The sequence below is a fragment of the Pelodiscus sinensis genome, chromosome 9, assembly GCF_049634645.1.
Source record: "Pelodiscus sinensis isolate JC-2024 chromosome 9, ASM4963464v1, whole genome shotgun sequence".
NCBI classification, from domain to species: Eukaryota; Metazoa; Chordata; order Testudines; family Trionychidae; genus Pelodiscus; species Pelodiscus sinensis.
This window is the reverse complement of record NC_134719.1, coordinates 29,970,557-29,989,710: the sequence shown is the minus strand read 5'-3', so window position 1 is coordinate 29,989,710 and position 19,154 is coordinate 29,970,557. Positions and strand designations below refer to the sequence as shown.

The window sequence follows — 19,154 nt, the reverse complement described above, 5'->3', positions numbered from 1 at the left end:
GCCCGGATGTATGAAACTAGGGAGGAGCGGAAGTAGGCCCCACTGTCGCAGAGAACCCCCTCATCCAGCATCCTCCTCCTGGTGTTGTATATTGCGGCTTTTGCCAGGGCCAAGAGGAGGTCTTGTGACTTTGTGGGACCACAGATGGACTGTGTATATATGAAAAGGTGCGGGGAAAAGTGCAGCTAGAACCTCAGCAAGAGGTTTTAGAGGAGCCGGAAAAGGGGCTGCAATCTGGCACATTCTAGGTATGCACATGCCAGGTTTTCCCTCTTCTTGCAAAAGGGGCAGGTGTCTGGGATGGAAATGAACCACGCCAGGTACATGCCTGCGCTCACAGATCCGTAAAGGAGCTGCCAACTGATGTCTCAGATGGGCCATGGGATTAAGGTGGAATACACACTGGCCCATTGGGGTTCCCCACCCTGGACGGGTCTTAGACAGTCCTTCCATTTGGTATCAGGGTGGGTCAAGAAGGTGAAGAAATACAACCTATGGAGCACAAGCGTGCACAGATGATCCTCAGGGGCAGTTTGAAAATAGACCGGCTGCAAATTCTGCAGCAGGCTTGTGGTCCAGGGATGGGAAAGCGGGGGGAAGGAGGGAAGCCAGCAGAACAGGGGCCTAAGAAAAAGGGCAGGAGGGCTTGCAGTGAGGGGGAGAGCGGAGCATCCCCTCTTGCCAGGCTCGCTGCAGGAAATGAAGAGCGGTCTGCGACAAAGCCGCCTTCACCTCCTGGAGTATGCGCAGGAGAGTTTGAAGGGTGGAGAGCTCCATGTGCTGCAAGTGCTCAGGGGCTCCACCCAGTCCCCTTTGTCAGTCGAGGAAGGCCCTGACCGTGGGAGTTACCAATTGCTAATCCAGTGACTCCCTGTTGCCTGCAGAGGAGTGGTGGTGGGACACGTGCTTACTCCCCGCGGGGCACTTCCGTGGCGGGGCAGGCTCCTGCCGCCAGGTGGAAGCGCTGTTGGGAATGGCAAGTTGGCAGCCCTGCCTAGCTGGAGTCCCGGGCCCCACTGCAGGGCAGCCAAGAGCTGTGGGCTCTAAGGGAAGAGCTAGCGAAGAGCAGCCCTGCTACGGCCCTGGGTAGAGGGGTCCGGGGAAGGCCCCTGGGGACGGAAATAAACCCCGAGGCCGGGGCACGTGGAGGCTGCGGCGACGCTACACACGTGGGCTGCTATTGGCAGCAGCGGCCCCGATCCCGCGCTGCGCGGCGAGCCCCAGCGCCAGGGCCCTGCTTTAAAACCAAGGCGCGCCCGGCGGCTGGCCGCGGGGTGGGTGTCAGCGCTGCAGCCAGGCCAGGGGGCGCCCCGGCTCCGAGCGCTGCCTGCCCTGCCAATGCTCAGCGCGGGCGCCGGGCGCCCTGTCCCCGCCACTTCTCTGTTCCGGGCGCCACGTGACCGCGGATCCGGCTTAGCGCGGCTGCCCCTGGCCGGCGGCTGCATGGGTCCGGCGCCCCGCTGTGAGCGCGCCGCTCCGGGCAGCAGGGGCCGGGCGTGCGCCATGGACCTGTCGGCGGGGTACTTGGCCAGGGGCCGGGTGTTGGTGGCCAGGTGAGCTGGGCGCGTGGCTCGTGCTTCGGTGGGTGTCTCCGGGGGGCAGGGCCACAGGAGCGAGCTGGGAAGCACCCCGGTTTTTCAGGGGGCTGGAACCCGTCAATTCCCCTCCCACCGCCCCGGCGCCCTGCTTTGCACTGAGGGAGCCTCGGCATCTCCCCACTGGCCAAGCGGGGCTGTTGCATGACTTGGCTTGGTGTTTAAAACCGCGCCTGCCCCAGTGCCTGGGACTCGGGGAGCAAACGCGGGCGGGCTGGTGTTATTTCTCCTACTGCTGCTGTTCTCCATTGCGTGGGCGGGAAGAGCCTCTTGCAGTGTCCTGCTTAAGTTGTTGCTGTCCACAGCTGGGCATGGAGCACTATAAATGAAATCCCAAAAGGAGAGGAAAGGAGACTGTTAAATGCTCCTTAAAACGTGTGCAGCTTTTATAACTGCAAGTGTTGCTAATAATGGGGGTAAGAACACTGACTTTTTTAAGTGTTTTTTTTGGGGTGGTGGAGGATATATTTACATGGCATTTTCAGGTACCCCGGTCTGGCTTTTCTTTCGCTTGCACTGATCTAAGGCATGAGTAATGCTGTTGAAGTCCATGGAGTCTGAGCAGCCCAAGGCATTTGAGCTTTGCTGAAGTGGAGGATACAGAAGTTGGGGGCAATGGAAAGAGTTTTTAATGGCCTAGGAATTGCTGGTGAACAGCAACGGCAGCCATCACAACAAAAGCTTTCATCCACTATATTTTTAACCATGTGTGTTAAAATATCATTCCTTAAACAATGTATTGCTTCCACTATAGTACCTTTGTCTATCTAGTCTGTTTCCTACCACATACTACCTCCATCCATGCTCATCCCCATGGCTGTATAATATTGCTGCAGGTTTCAGCTCAAAGCAGCAGGCTGGGGGGGAGGGCTGAGGAGCCAGCCAGTGCTGGGTTAATACATATTTGGGTGTCAGAGAAACCAGTGGTTTCTGCCAACACTGAAGAACAGAGTTGTCATTCCGTGTAATATTTTCAGTCATGAGATAGGTGGCCACCTCTGTGTATGTGCTGCTTATATGCAACCACAGAGACCTTTGGATCCAGTAACTTCCTTTCAAGGAGGCTGTTCATAGTAGTTCAGTTTATTCACTATTTAGTACTGTACTGTGAGAGGATTAAAGCGAACATTTTGTCATGCTTTTATTAATCTCAAGGCACTTCTGTTTTGTACTGCAGAAATTAAGACTGCAGTGAATTTAGGCCTCATCCTCCTCAGGATTTGTCACATATCTTTAAAATTTCCAATTAATGTTTTAAAAAAAAAAGTTAGAATATTCCTTGTGCTCATTCAATACCTGATCCTCTTACAGTTGTGTCTGAAAACTATGCATGAATCCTGTCAAGGGTGTCTCAGCCTGCCACAGTTGATTCTGTAACAGCTCTGCCCACATTGACCTTCTATACATTGTAACATGTCATAGTTGAATTATTTGATACAACAGTGACTATGACTGAACAGCCTTTAGAGATCAGGGCAAATAGTGACTAGCTGCATTTAATCACAGTTAGCTGACGCTGATTATGATTTACTCTGGGCTATGCTAATCTGTCGATCATGGGCCCTTCTTGTCTGTTGGTCTCTTTCTCCATATAGTGATTTGAGATCTGCTGATGAAAAGCTGTATATAAGAGCTAAGTATCATCACTCTTATTATGGTTAGCATCCTGTAAACTTATCTACATTTTTCATAATTATATTTGAACAAGATACAAAATGTTGTAATGTAGACAAATCCATTTGTGCTAAATTCACCCATCATAGGTATCGGGGCGGGATCTCTGTGTTAAAGTCACTAATCCTGGCAGTATTTAATAGAAGAGGGCAGTCATGCTAAAGAATAAGACTAGAAAAGAGGAGACCTGAGTGTTTCTGACTGCACTACCTTACAAGATTTGGTCAAAATCTTTGTGTCTAGATATGACCTTGATTTTGGCTATCTTAAAATGCATGTTGCTCGAATGAGGCCACTTTAACAAGAAGTTAAGGCCAGTCTATATATATGGCCTATCCCCATAACTATTTACTACTCCGAGTTTTGTGTCGTCATACAAACTTCACCAGCAATCATTTAATGTTGTCTCAAAAATAATTGATACACATATTGGATAATATTGGAGCAAAAATAAGGGTCCTTGTGGTACTCCACTGGAAGCACCCTCTTCACCGATGTTTACATAGTGCTATTTTGTTATCAATTATCATGCAGGACTAAGTCAAATGCCTTACAGAATTCTAAGTTAAATTATGTCAACATAGCTACCTTTATCAATCACGTTTGTTATCTTAAACAATTCTTTATTAATTGCATTCTTATTTTTGCAATATTTGCTTTTCAGTTACCTTTTCAAATACTGGTATGAGATTAGTTTTTTCCAGTTTTCTGACATTTTCTCAGTGCTTCAGTACTCATTTAAAAATTAATGTTAATGGTTCACAGAACTTTGACCAATTCTTTTAATACTCTAGGGTGCTAGTTATTCAGTCAAGAACTTTTTAAAACCTGTAATTATAGTAGCTGCAGTTTAACGGCCTCCCTAGTAAGTATTACACTAAAATACGAATACTTCATTCTGCTTTTCAAAATACAGATAGATATTCTATATTCACCAGAATAGAAAATGTTACCATCTTTATCTAGTATTGGATCTGTGCCATTTATAGCATTTCATATGTTCCTGCTATATTCAAAGACTTTTATTTTCATTAACCTTACAAACTAGCAGTTAGAAAATACCTTCAGCTTCCCTTACCAATTGTCTGTATCAGTTGTGATGATTAAGGATAAGGCATTTTGAATGGCAAGGGCTACATAAAAGTAAAAGTGCTGCTATTAATCGACTTGATTTTTTTTTCTTTAGATTGGGTAATGTAAAACACAACTACAGTAACAAAAAAACTCCCTCTCCAAATAGTATGTACTAATGTTTTAAAGAAAATTCATTTAAAAAAACCCACCTTGTTGATGTTTCTAAAGCTTTTTGTCAATATCTGACTAGACAGTGTACTGCTGTCAAATGCATAAAGGATGCAAACTGGGGGGGGGGGGCTGGCAGAAACTTTTTTTTTTGGCTAATTACTATATCTGAAAGCTATTTTTAAGTGTTATTGCCAACAACAAGAGGTATAACATTTTTCAGGCAGGTATATATGAATTCATGTTGATAACCCTTTAAACATTTTCTTAATATGGATCAAAGTAGCCCAGTTTGGTTCTTTTTTTTTTTCTTAGGAAACTTTACAATTAGCCCACCCCTATTTTTTTTTCTGAAGCTATCTAAGCATTTTTATAATTCTGTTTGACTGAACTCCTTATACCTCCTTTTTTTTAATAGAACCATAAAAGTAGTCACTGTGTAATAAACCTAACCTTTGGGCTTCAGTGATAAAATCTGTTTCTCCTTGTTAACGTGGGAGTGGTACTGTATTCCTCTTCTAGTCTTGAAAGTAACTTACACAGTTTTTCAGAAGAGGATTGGTTTTTCAAATCATGAGCTTTGTGGGAGTATACTTCATGCAACATACAGTACATTATAGAATTCAAAACCGTAAGTACATTATACATTGCATATAGACCAGATCAAACAAAGATCAGATATGAATGCATGTTTGAAAACTTTAAATGTTTTCATGCATCAGCCAACACTGGGAAACTGCTATGCTAATACATAACTTTAAGATATTGGAAATATTTTTCTGGAAGTGGAACATGAGTGGAGCTACTGTACTTTCAAATGAATTTATCTTTAATTAGGAAAAAATGTACAAGTTGAGTCCAGATCTGTAGGACTTGAATAGGATGTCAGCACTTGCTGCATTTGAAATAAAATATGACAAAATGTGAGAAGAGAAGGGGAAGGGCAAGTTTTCAATTTTGTCACTGTACATCAATTTCTACAAGCGAACCGAATATGTTCCTAAATGTAATACCAAATAATGTTTGTTTATACATAAAACAAGATGTTTTGGTGTGTTTTGAGCTGTTTAGTTTTATAGTGAATTTAATGCTTGTAAAAAAAGTGCCCAACTGATGGGCTTGTAAACTAAAAAAAACCCTATGTACAGAAAGTAAAAGTGCAGGTTTTCTCATGCTGCATTGTGAGTGTGCTCTGACCTTTTGTCTCTGAATGCTTTTATGTGGCGTTTAAGTATTAAAGGAAGAGTGTGATTTATATAGACAAAATGCTTCAAAGTGTTTAGATTTAATGAGTAGATATTCGCTTAGCTTTTTTTTTTTTTTTTTTTAAATATAAAGTTCATTCATTGGGTGGAGGTATTTTGGAGAATTGTCATTTTAAACATTATGTAGAGATGTGCAGTTGATATAGAATAATGTGAAGAAATAAATTTGATAATTACATTTTAAAAAGAAAATCTTTCATTTTACTAATAAAATTTCACTCCAGTTTGTACAGATCTAAGTTAAACAGATATTTGTGAGATGAATCTATAATATATAGGAAGTTTCTGCCAAGACATTCTGCAGGTTTCTAATTACCATATTATTTATGGCAGACGTATGATGACTCAGCCAGATTCAGATCTAGAAGAGGATGCTCTAAAGGAGGATTTGAAGTTTTACTTTATGAACCCATGTGAAAAATACAGAGCCAGACGTCAAATCCCATGGAAACTGGGTTTGCAGATTCTAAAGATTGTTATGGTTACCACACAGGTAACAGATATTTATGTTTTTTATATTCTTACAAAGTGTAATATGATATGTAGGTGGAGGAACAAATAAATGGTCTTGGAGTGTTGTTTCCCTTGGTTATTCTTTAATTATCTAAACTTCATTACTGGGGGGGAAAAAGATCAGAGATGAAGAAAGAACACTCTCTTAAAATTTAAGTGAGAGTGGCTGTTATGGGAGGAAACAATATCAACTAAACTTCTAAATCTGTGGTGTCTGACCAGTTCTGAAACAGTAGCCACTATAGCAAACTAGCCACATTCAACTGGCCAAATAGCCACATGTGGCTTAGGGATGTAACAGTGTAGTTGATTAACTGATTATCCAGTAAGCAAAAGCTTTGTAGGTTAATGCTATAGACTACAGGCATTCTCCCTCCCCCGCCCCCAACAGGGGCTGCTGCTACCCTACACTGCTGCCTCTGTATCAGAGGCAGAAGCACAGGGTGACGGCAGCCAGTCCACGAGGGAAACTGGTTTTTAAACTGGCTCTCCTTGCGGACCAGCTCCTGCCTGGCATGCCACACAGAGTGGCATGGCACTCCTTGGGAGTGGGGCTGGAGTGCACTGGCTGCCAGCCCCGCCCCCAGGGACTATAGAATAGTCAACTAATCGATAAGAATTCATGAGGTTACTCGACTATTCAGTTAACTGATATTTAACATCCCTAATGTGGCTACCATGTTGGACACTATAGTTCTAAGTTTTTTCTTTGGTCGCCTCCTTGGTGCTAACTGGAGCAATTTCAGTGAGGGCTTAACAGTGAAATAGAAGATCAGATACTGCCAAAAGATATTTTGTTTTCAAAACATTTCTCCCCCAGTCCCCCCAACTCAAACACCTGATTATGTATTCTATCAGTGGTGGGGAACCTTTTTTGGGTTGAGGGCTGCTGACCCACAGAAAAGTCTGTTGGGGACTGCACACAAGTGAGAAGTGCAAAAACAAAAACCTTCACTGACACAGCCCTTATTGAGAGGGAGAAAGATGTTCACCACATTCCCCTTGCACATCAGAGCCTTGGGAGGCCCAAGCTAGTAGACTTTGTGGCTCCAGCCTGCAGGAGGATGGACTGGGAAGAGAGAGGACTGGAGCACCAGCACGGGCCTCCCTAATTTCAGGGGTGAGCCCCAAGCCTCAGAGGCTAGATCCAGGCATGCTGGGGGCTGCATCCGGCCCCTGGGCCTTAGGTTCTCCACCCTTGGATTGTATGAGTCTGTGTTGTTTAGGTTCATTGGAGTGCTGTGGCATACACTTTGGACCTTTTGCTTTCCACAGCACCTCATCTCCCCGTTACTCTCAAGAGAGTATTGTATTGTCCCCAGAGTTCTATTCCAGCAATTGCAGAGCCTGTACTACTAATGTTACCAGCAACTCTGAATGTTTGGTTTGTATTTGCAAATGCTCTTCTGACTGGCAGGAGCGGATTGTTTGTTTGCTGGACAGATAAAATTGTGAGCCATTCTCTCCCCAAGTGATGGCTTACAGACAGTGCGTTAACAGACAGTGCGTTAACATGGATAGAGAGTCAAATTAGCAATTTGTTTAGGTCTCTAAAGTACAGGAATTTTAAGTGTGAGATTTAACAAAATGGCATTAAATGTATAGCTCCTAAACGTACACTGAACTGCTGGAGTCAACATCTAAAATTAACAGATCTGCTGGAATGGAGCAATGTGCCCGGCTGTTACCTCTGGTTAGTATCCTCCAGTTCTCCTTCTACCCAAAGAGGATGATCTCAGCCTTCCAAAAACAAAATAAAACCCCTCCACCATTGCCTGCATGAATGCAGGAGTAGCAGTGGGGGGAAGCGCTAATGTAGACAGAGCTCCAGGCAATGGAGCATTCTAACCACTGTGCTGTCTGGACAAGACCAGGTAAAATGCCTCTGGTAACAGAAATCTTGTTTTCATTAGTGCTGTTGCAATTGCTAGCGAAGCTTTGCTGCTGTTGAGAACAATGGGTAGGCCTTTTTTTGGGTGAACTGGCGTAGGGAAGACTAGTATGAGCACAGCCATGATAATACTAATTCTATCAGCATTTCTTTCTGAATATTATCACAAGCTATGAGGTAATGTTGTCTTCCTTGATTCTACCTAACCCATCCCATGCCCTATATCCCCAGTCAAAATCCACCCTAGCCCATAAGCATTAGGGACTGAGCTGGCAATTAAACTTCTGGATTGCTGTGATTGCTCTCCCAATTTCTCCTCTGCTTGATCTCTGGTCTGGGCCTAATTTGGCTGCCTTGGGCAGAAGAGATGCAGTACTGTTTTCTTTGAGACTACCAGCCAATTCAGGTACCTGGGCTTGTGTGGAATCTTTCAGTGGTGCGGTGAAATGGCTGTCACTTTTGGTCCATGTTCAGCAGCTGATTGGGTAGCCAGAATGAAGAAGCAATAAAATGACTGAAGGGAAATACATTTCTACTTAATGTGGGCAGTCTTGTATGGGCAGGTCTGTAAGAGCATCCTTGAGTTTTGGATTGAGGTCAAGCTCTGTGGAGGTGATTTTTTTTTTTTGGTGTTCTTTGCACTTATTTTTTTTTTACAGGATTGTCCATCAGCTAGCTGTCTATCTGTCTGAGAAACCCTGGAGTTTCAGTATGTTAATTTATATGGCTTCTTCTGTATAGTAAGGTGAAGTCAACTTGTTTTTTCTTTTCTGGATTTCAGAAGTGGCTCCTGTCCTAGTATCAGTATATTTTTAGTGCAAATTTGTGTTGGGAGAGCCCCTCCTAACGATTCCACGTGTCCCCCAAATCAAGACTGACAGCAAGCTCTAATGTATTGATTATTTAGAAATTGTCATTAATTCATCCATAGGATTTATGTTAACAGTTTTGCAATCCAAAGAGCATCTAACTAGAACTGCTAAATGCCCTAAAGAATCTTGCCAACTTTCTGGCCAGAATTCAACACTTGTTCTGAAGGCCGTGCAGATATAACTAGGCACTGATGACCTGGAATCCCCTGTTCAGGTCATTCTGGCTGCAATCTTACATAAATAGTTCACTGTGAATAGCATTGCTTTGTGTACTTACTTAGGCTGGCGCTAGCTAGTTACCATCAAGGAGAGACAAAGTACTCACTGCGGTAATTTTATTTTTATATTTAAAGAGAGCTTGTCAGACGGTCAGTTTTCTTACAAGAATAGGGGCTTGCTTGCCTTTTAGTGGCAAGTTCTTTTTATTCTCTCTCCTCCCTAGTTCAGTTGATTTCTTACAGATCTTAAAAAAATGATGCCTGGCCTCAAAGAACCAAACCTTTTAATCTGAAGCTGAGTTTAAAAGCTTGGGAGGAAGAGACAATGCTCTGGTGAGTCCCTAGGTCCCTTATTCCCTTGCTGCTGGGTTTGGGACGAGTGAGATTCCTATTGTCTGGGATCTCTGTTCATAGAGTCCATTTGTGTATTAGCCTCTGACTTATGGAAGGGATATAGGGCAACTCTGCTAGTCTACATAAATCCCCATGAACAACTTCAGTGCCTGCCTCTGCTGCTAATCATAGCTTCCGCAAAGCAGGACCTGCATGAAATCACCTTCATTTTTGTCACTTTCAATGCTGATCACAGGTTTTGAATAATTTTGTTTTCTTCTGGTGCAGTACTCAGCAGCAGACAAACTAGTGCTGTCTGCAGGCTCAGGAAGATAGCCACTTTCATGCAGATCTGTATTGAGGCTAGTACTCTTTTCTTCAATGAAAGGTTAGATTATGCAGAAACAGATGGGTCCAAACACACATTTTCCATTAATCATCAAGAGTTTGTTTATTCAAGCTCTGTTTCCCCTCCTTTTGCTCAATTCAAGCTCCCATTGAGCTTCCAATTATCTTATATTGTTCTTCTTTCATGCCAAAATATATGTGGAGTAAACCACTTAAATTTTTTGTATGTAAATTTGTTTTTAAAAGAGGTCTTAAAATGTGGTGATAGTTAGGAAAGTGGCTAAGTAAAAATGGTAAGTTTTTGATCACTCTATCCCTGTGTGCATTCATATTTGTATCTTACACTACAGACAGTTTTTTAAATACTTTTATCTATAAAGGCTCTGTATTGCTGTGGATTAGTGGACTGGATTCTCTTCTGTCTCCTGCATCATCAACAAAAACTGCTAACTAAATTCTAATTACACACAAGCCTTATTACTGGTGGTGTGCCAGAACACAGCTTATTCAGTTACAGACTAACATAGCTACCCCTCTGAAACTTTAGAACACAGCTTGACATTCAGATCTTAGGGTGAGCCGGCAATTAGAAAAATGTGTCAATTCCATAAAGAAGTGCTTGTGTATAAACTTGAAACTACATTGTTATTTTTAGCCAGCTTATTACTATAAGGCTGTGTATACATTGGCCCGATCTTGCGCAAAAGTGGCCACTTTTGTGCAAAAACTTGCTGTCTGTTTACACTGCCTGCAAGTTCTTGCACAAGTACACTGACGTTCTAATGTATGAAATCAGTGCTTCTTGTGCAAGAACTCTGATGCTCCCGCTCAGGAATAAGCCCTCTTGCGCAAGAGGCTAGTGTAGACAGGCAACATGAATTTCTTGCGCAAGAAAGCCCTATGGTTAAAATGGCCATCAGAGCTTTCTTGTGCAAGAGAGCGTCTACACTGGATGCTTTTGCGCAAAAGCACATCTCTTGCGCAAACGCACATGCCAATGTAGACGCTCTCTTCTGGAAGAGTTTTTGCACAAGATCATGCCACTGTAGACGTAGCCTAATTGTATTTTTAATTGTCAAAGCTCTTGAAATTCAAAGTGATTTCTTAGATTTGAATGACTTGCCTTCTACTCATGTAGGACAAGTGGTGAATGAATTGGTTTTGCATTTTCAGGAGAACTCAGCTTTGCCAAGTCAGATAGATAGTTTCAAAAACTCACATTATGAATAAAATATTTGTTCAACTAGTTAAAAGGTGAAAATGCATCTCTTGGGCTGTACTTGATAATGATTATGCACCAAAGTGACTAAGCTCTAAAATAAAGTAGTACGTTTTCAGTATTTCATGGCATGCCTATCAATAGGAATGTAAAATCCCATTTAATTAGTTAATTGATTAAATGTTAAAGTTTAACCAATTAAATGGGAGCGAGCTGTCTGGAAAGGCACCCACGCTACAGGTAGTGGCTGCTCCAGCCCGGCTGCCTCTGGCCCCACGTGAACTGGGAGCCAGCAGCCCCCTCTTTCACCTTATTCTCTCCCTCCCCCATGGCTGCCTCTTGTGCGCTGGTGCCAACTCCCAGCTCAGGTTCTATGGGGCTGGAGCAGCCATCCTCTTTCAGTGGGCTGGGGGCTGCTCCCAGGTAACAGTTAACTGTTACTTACTGCCAGTTAATCAGTTACCCGTTGATGTACCTACATGTCAGTGAAGGGTATTTTTCAGCTTATGCAATGTGGGATTTTGTTTTCCAGGCTTTGTGGTTATCTTATATTGTTGTAATAATTTTTAAAGAGGTCTGATACTGACAATGTACAGAAACGTCTTACTTTCCAGTTTGTGCTAATTATAACTTGAAGATGTTAATCTCTGTGTTACCTTTATTAGAATACCATCCCATCATTAACATTCTAACTTGAATCTTTAATTTTTTAGCTTATTCTTTTTGGCTTGAGTAACCAGTTGGTGGTTTCCTTCAAAGAGGAGAACACTATTGCTTTTAAGCATCTATTTCTGAAAGGCTATTCAGGAGTTGATGAAGATGATTATAGTTGCAGTGTATACACACAGCAGGATGTTTATGACAGCATTTTTTTTGCTATTAATCAGGTAAGTGTTTTGTGTGTTTTTATATATAATAAACAGCATTAATCACAGTCAATAAGATGTTTCTAAGCTCCCAATTTTGGTTCTGTATAGTTTTGTATTGCAAATATCCTAACTGGTCATGTGATAAAATAAATACTCAGTTAAATTTTGCTATGTGTTTTATTTTTATGTATGTCCTGAATCTTTACTCTTACAGTTAGCTGCAACACAAACACTGAAGTTGTTCATATTAGATTATTGATTTCCAAACTTGCTGAAGCAGATGACTTAGGCTTTACTTTCAGTAGAAATGGATCTGAATATAAATACATTCCAAAAATTCATGCTTGCAGCTTAAGTGAATCACAGCTTTGTAATATGTTTGCCAGAAGTTTCAACATGGGAATGCAGTATTTCCAGGAATATCAAGACAGTAGCCTTAAGTTTAGCATGGTATTCTAAAAGGAACTTGAATTTTATATGACTCTCAAACAACTCTTAATTTTTGAAAATGATTTTTTAGAATAAAAAAAGACAGCTAAACAAAAGGTCTGTAGGAAATAAGAAATGGAAGTCCCTGCTTGTTTTAAAAAATTGAGTGCCGGGTGTCCTCTGTATTCCAGTATAAGTCATCCTTACTTGAGCCTTTCCAGTTCTGAGATCTCTGGGTACTTGTCCTGTTGAGGCTCAATTTAGAGCAGCATTAGGGTAGCTCAATATTTTGCTGTTAAGTAATGGCTCTCCTGCTGCCATTAAAGCAGTCAGGAATTGATGGAATGCAAAGGCCATCCCCCTTCTTTTGATTGCACTCCCAATTCAGGGCTCTTTGTCTTCTGGCAAATCCCCCAAGCTCTTGGAAATCCTCAGCAGAGCAAATGCATTGTTTCTACTGCTCAGATTAGACAGAATGAGGCAGGTTATCTGGGCTGTGTTGTGTGAAATGGTAACTTAAGTCATACATGTCTCTTCTCAGTTCTCCTTCAGAACTTTCCTCAGTTTCGCTGATGTTTTCATTTTACATCTGTTTTTTCTTAGCTTTTATATCTCCTTGTTTTACTGCTTCCTTCCTTTCTTCTTTTGTAGGCACTAAGACTGATTTAAAGCCCCAGCTAGAAGACTAGTGAAAGGATAGATTTGTATCATCCAGCAGGAGTCAAGTATGTGATACAGGCATCAGATATAAAGGTCTCTTTGTATGACGTCCGTATTCTATAAATGTAGAGGAGCTTTTTCCGGTCACTTAGCTTAGGTTTGTTTTAGCTCTGCAGGTTTTTACACTGAAGCCTGTTGGTTAAGAGACTTCAAGTTTTTGGTTATCAAAGAGGCCAGTGGTGGTGGGTGCCCAGTCTGAGACCTTAAAGGGGTGTGGCTTGGCTAATTTTTTTTTTTTTTTTTTTTTTTCACCCAAAGAGAGTACTTAGCACTTCCTGAAAATCAAACCCCATCTAGGTTAGGGATGTAAAATCCCGTTTGTTTAGTTAACCAGGGCTGCTGCTGCTTCTGGCCCTACACAAGGTTTCTGACTCCTAGCCCACGAGTCTGCATGGACTGGGAGCCTGTTGACTCCTAGCCTGCACGGTTGGAGCAGCCCTTTGCCTGTGGTGGGCTACTCGGTAAGCATCAGTTACCCATTTTGGGTATCTCAGTTTGGGTGCCCAGAGTCACTAGTTTCTTGTCATGTGTATTCAGCAATTCCAAGGTAATTCATTCAGCCTTCCTATTGTACAATAGTAATAAAGTCTTGCAAGATTGTGGAGGACTAACTGTGTAATGGATGATTACGGTTGTTCCCAGTGAGCACAGTTGTTATCCCCATTTTACAGATGGGAAAACTGAGGCATGGAGAGGTGCAGTGACTTGCTGAAGGTTATCAGCAGGCCTTTGGTACGGCCAGGAATAGAACGCAAATCTTCTGAATCCCAGTCCTGTACATGGTTCTTTAGGCTTTACTACTCAGTATTTCATTTCCTCTACCAGTATAGATCTCTTTGCTGCATTAGTATTGTGGACCTGAACAGCCCTGAACCAGGGAGTTTGCTGGATCAGAGGAGGTCAATGCTCCCCTGCTGGCCTCTGGTCCCACTTCTGGCCACCAACCTTGTGGGCCAGCTCTTGGCAGGCAGGGCTCCAGGCTGCTGGCTCCCCTGCCACTGGAATTGAGCCTGCCCTTCTGGGGCTCCCAGCAGCGGCTTTCTGCCCCAGCTGCCCTGCCATTGACCTAGTCGGGACTCTCTGGCTGCCACCGGCCCCCCTGCCCCTGGTCTGGCTGGGACTTTCTGGTTCAGCAACATCTATGGGCCTGCTAGACCATGTATGTTGCCAAACCAGAGAGTCACGGATTTCAGAGGTTCAACCTGTATTGACAATTAAGATGAACATATAGACAAGAAAACTAAGTGCCCAGATACTGCAATGGAGGATACCTTAATAAAGTGACTAAATTCTGCCTGAACTTACCTCCTGTGTAACCCTGTTAATGGTACAGTAAACTTCCGATAATCTGGCACCGTTAGGACCCAGGGGGTGCCGGATTATCAGATATGCCGGACTATCGGAAGGGGGGGTTATGAGGGATCTGGGGTGGGGTGGAGGGGATGCCACCCTAGACCCCTCATAGCCCCCCTCCTTCCGATAGTCCGGCTCTGCCCCAGGCGTCCCTGATTCAGCCGCTGCTGAAACTGACCAGCAGCGGCTGAATCGGGGACACCTGGGGCAAAACAGCTGGAGTGCTGCCGGGTTGGTCCGGTAGCGCTGACCCTTGGTGCAGTGAGACAAACCCGGCAGCACCCCAGCTGCTCTTGGGGACGCCTGGGGCAGAGCAGCTGAGGTGCTGCTGGGTTGGTCCCGCAGCGCCGCTCCTTGGTGCTACTGGACCAACCCGGCAGCACCCCAGCTGTTCTGCCCCAGGTGTCCCCAAGTCAGCCGCTGCTGAAACTGACCAGCGGCTGATTCTAGGAAGCCCGAGGCAGAGCTGCTCTGCCCTGGGCTTCCTGGAGTCAGCCGCTGATCAGTATCAGCAGCGGTTGAATCTGGGACAGCTGGGGTGCTGCCGGGTTGGTCCCGCAGCCCCGAGGGGCAGCGCTACGGGACCTACCAGGAGCACTCCAGCTGCTTTGCCCCCGGCTTCCCCGATTCAGCCGCTGGTCAGTTTTAGCAGCGGCTGAATCGGGGAAGCTGGGGGCAGAGCAGCTCCAATGGTCTGGCTGCCCGGAGCACTTCCGGGTCCCTGATGGTGCTGGACCATCAGATGCTGGACCATCAGAGTTTTACTGTAATTGTGTTTATGGGAGGTAAGTCAGGACAGAATTTGATCCGGAGGACGGGATTCTCAATTGTGCCCTGTCGTGACTAAGAGTTTAGTAGGGAGAGCTTGTCTTTTATCATATCCTAATAAACCTTAAATTCTAAATGAGAGAATTTTTTAAAACTAATCATGTTGGAACTCACCTGTAGCTGAATAGAAGTCAAAAGCTATTTTCTCTCAATGTACAATTTTTCCATTTCTATTTCTGTGTGTTTGAAGATGTCAGCTCCCCTGCACTTCGTTTCATTGCTGTAGTAATCTGCCCAACTTTGTGTGTGTGGATGTGTATTGTCTAGTAAATGTGGTGTTTTGCTATTGAATAGTCAGTGCAGCAACTCCTCTCCACTTTGTTCTGATAATGGGTAGAAAAATGAATAAAATGACTTGGGTCTGACTGTGTTTTGCTTGTCTGGCCTAACAGTGTTGGAGTGGAAATTGGGAAGAACTCACACCCTGATCTTTGTCTGTAAAGTGGTTTGCCCTGGATCTTGTGGGGGCTGGGGGGGGGAGGGGGGTTAGGGTAGACCAACAACTTGCTAAACCTGCTATATTTCTGTCAGGACTTAATCTTTTACATTTATAATCTTTTAAAATCCCTTTTTCACATAGTAATGTCTTTTCATCTAAGACCTTGAAGCCCTTCAAACTAGCACGCTGAACATGCCTATAAGGCTGGCACATAATATATGCCTGAAGAGAATGTTGTTTAAGTAGCTGGAGTACAAGTAACTCATGAGTCCTGCCTGGCTCCTAAAGTATGTTCCAGGCTCTGTTACTGGCTACCTATGTGACCTTTGAGAAGTCCTTGTAGAATAAAATATATATTCACCTGCCTTGCAGGAATCTTGAGGTTTGATTACTTTTGAGATTCTTGAATCACATACTTTCTATTTGTTTTGTATAACAAGTTTATGAAAAGCTGATACTGTGGATCATTAAATTTTGTTACTGGGGGGGGGGGGGGTGGAACAAATTTAAATGAACATAACCAAAGAAAATATTTATAGGCACCAGTAATTTTTTTTTTTTTTGTCAACAGGCTGATATGAGGTTAATTAACTGAAAAGTATTTTTTTTTTTTAACTAGTACTGCCACTTAAAGAATATATCTCTGGGCACACTTAGTTATGAACAAGATGAAGACGATGTGTCAGGCTTACAGATCTGTAAACAACAGTACAAGAAAGGCACAATGCTTCCTTCTAATGATACGCTGAACATCAGCATTGCCATTGAAACAGGTACAATACTGCTGTAAATTTAAGAATAAAATGTGTTGTCCTGGATATTTTAATGTATTTGCAATAACATCAATAGTAAGGTAATATGTTATTTGTATATCAATCATAACTTTAACCTCCGAAAGCTAACCCTCTTCTCTTTTATTCTTTAATATCCACTTAGAAATGACTACTTTACAGTAGAAACATTGTAGGTTACCGTAGTGAGACTATTTCTCTGAAAACTTTTTAAGCTGTTGATCTTCTGTCTGGAGAGAAGCTGATCAGAAGCCAGATGTTGAACCTTGTTGAGTGCTGTCCACCATTGATAAGTTCAGTGGAAGCAGTGAGCACCTCTTTGCCATAACCCTACAATTTGTTCTTCAGTCAGCACCTGCTCGTGGCCCCATTAACTTCAGTGGGGCTCCACCCAGTGAAAGGGAGCTGCCCCCAGTGAGCAGCTTGCTAGGTCAGGATGTACTTCTGTGTCCACCAGTATCCAATTTCCTCAGTTTTCTCTTTCTTTATTTGTAAAATAATCATTTTATATGAAACGTGTACAAATCTTTTTTCCCTCCTCATAGACTGCATTCACCTAGACCCAGAGATGATCGCCACTAAGGAATTTGGTGATTTGATGATGATCAATTCATCGTTTTTCAACTTTGAATTTTATAGGTAAAGTGAGTTTGAAGACCCCTCCATTCATATGAAAATCATGGAATATATTATATGTAATTCTCTGCCTCTTTATTTTTACTATTCAGGCTTATACAAGTTGAAATCTCCTTTAAACTTAAAGGCATTGATCTACAAACAATTCATGTGCGAGAACTGCCTGACTGCTACGCCTTTCAAAATACTGTAAGAGCATTTCAGATTTATACACATGGAAACAACTGTCCTAGAATCCGGCAGACTTCTTATTGGCATCCTGACTGCAAAATGGCAGAACTCCAGTGTGGATTCTCCATTGGCACCCATGTAAAATGATGTGATTGCTTGGGTATCAATGAGACAGACCTTATAATAATAAGCATATATTTTTTTCTTCAAATGTGGTTCTTGTGTTCAGATTTTGTACATGTTTTGTTAAATCATTGATTGTTTTTGCGCTTGAATATTGTCTCAGGTGTATTTTTCCATGTATATGAATCTGTGATAGCTTTAGTTATAGAATATGTAGCCTAAATCAGTGGGGCTGACAGCTTTGCGGAGCCCCTGGGCAAGGCGGGGGTGGAACCCTGCTCTGTGTTGCTGGAAGAGGCAGGGCCTCAGGTAAAAAGGGTGAGGCTGGGGCTAGGCAGCCCTCTACTCCACCCAGAGAGCATCATGCCTCCCTCAGTACTGCCTGGCATGCAGCACTGATTGAAAGGACCTAGGGCTGGGAGCTCCAGGCCCCTTTTTGTATAGCCCAGGGCCATTGCATCCTTTGTTATGCCCTTTGCTGTGCACTTTCCGCTCCCAGCCTCTTCCTGTCGGCAGACCTGACCTAAATTAAGCAGTAGCAGTGGGTATTAGTTTCGACTTTGATGCTGCATTTTTGAAAGTGTTAATTTTGCAATCATCAAATAACTCTTTACACTTGTGCTTGCAGATTACTTTCAACAACAGAGCCCACAGTGGCAAAGTAAAAATTTATTTTGATAGTGATGCTGATATTCAAGAATGCAAAGACTGGCATATAGCTGGATCTAGTAAGTATGGTGCATATGTGCTCTGCAGGGTGAAAATCTGATGCGTCTAGTAAATATACATTCTATTCTACTTCTGCATATATGCAATAACTACAGACATACACAAATGTGTACTGTATGTATTCAGAAATAAAAGGCTAAAGCATCAATGTTTTAAAAATGTTACTGACATTGACCAGTGTGTAATATAAGCTACAGATAGAAAAAATTGATAGAGTGCTTCTTGCATCACACAGTCTAGTGTGTTCTCTAATGTGCTTTTTAAATGGTTCAAGCTTGAGGCCTGCATCCTTGCCCTGACAGAAACATTGGCATTAGGAAACTCTTTTTTATGTATTTTTTTCCAAATTTTCACTTCCTTCTAATTATACTTCTGTGTTCCACATTGGTATTTACACCTTTCAGATACCTGTGAGCATTTGTGGTGTTTCTCTCTCACTGGCTTCTGTTGCTGGCTCTGCCTTTGTCTCCCTAAATCTCATATTTTCTGCCTAAATGTTACTGCCTTTGCATTACTTTTACTGAACTCGCTAGTATTTGTACCATGTCCCAATTTGCTACCCCATTTCTACTTGAATATTCTGTTTTTTCTCTTTATGCCCTCTCCCGTGTCAGTAACAATGTTAGACCCGCATATAAATTATTTCCATTTCCATAAATTAGTACCTCATTTCTGGTCCCACCACAAAGCCCACCCACCCCAACCACAATTTCTAGCTGTCAAAGTGGTTTAGCCCTGGAGCAGGAATGGGAAAACGCTTTGGCCCTAGGGCCGCATCAGGGTATAGACATTGTATGGGGTTTTCCCACTCCTGCTTCAGTGCTAAACCACTTTGACAGCTATAAAGTTTTTCCTGATGTCCAATTTAAACCATCTTTGCTGGAATTAGAGCTCCC

The 19,154-nt window shown here is 43.0% G+C and overlaps 1 protein-coding gene across 3 annotated transcripts in view; it reads left to right on the top strand.

The window, feature by feature from the left end:
• Positions 1-1,050: 1,050 nt before the first annotated feature.
• Positions 1,051-19,154, top strand: part of MCOLN2 (mucolipin TRP cation channel 2) — a 35,639-nt gene continuing 17,535 nt past the window's right edge. The window contains exons 1-7 of one of the 3 annotated variants that reach the window (XM_075936370.1): positions 1,051-1,553; positions 6,110-6,269; positions 11,884-12,057; positions 16,428-16,581; positions 17,145-17,238; positions 17,328-17,424; positions 18,158-18,257. In XM_075936370.1, the coding sequence (XP_075792485.1) occupies positions 1,339-1,553; positions 6,110-6,269; positions 11,884-12,057; positions 16,428-16,581; positions 17,145-17,238; positions 17,328-17,424; positions 18,158-18,257 (994 nt within the window). In that variant the 5' untranslated portion in view covers positions 1,051-1,338. Of the gene's footprint in view, positions 1,554-1,790; positions 2,012-6,109; positions 6,270-11,883; positions 12,058-16,427; positions 16,582-17,144; positions 17,239-17,327; positions 17,425-18,157; positions 18,258-19,154 lie in introns of those variants that run through there. The other 2 variants (XM_075936369.1, XM_006120274.4) reach the window with 2 other exon arrangements.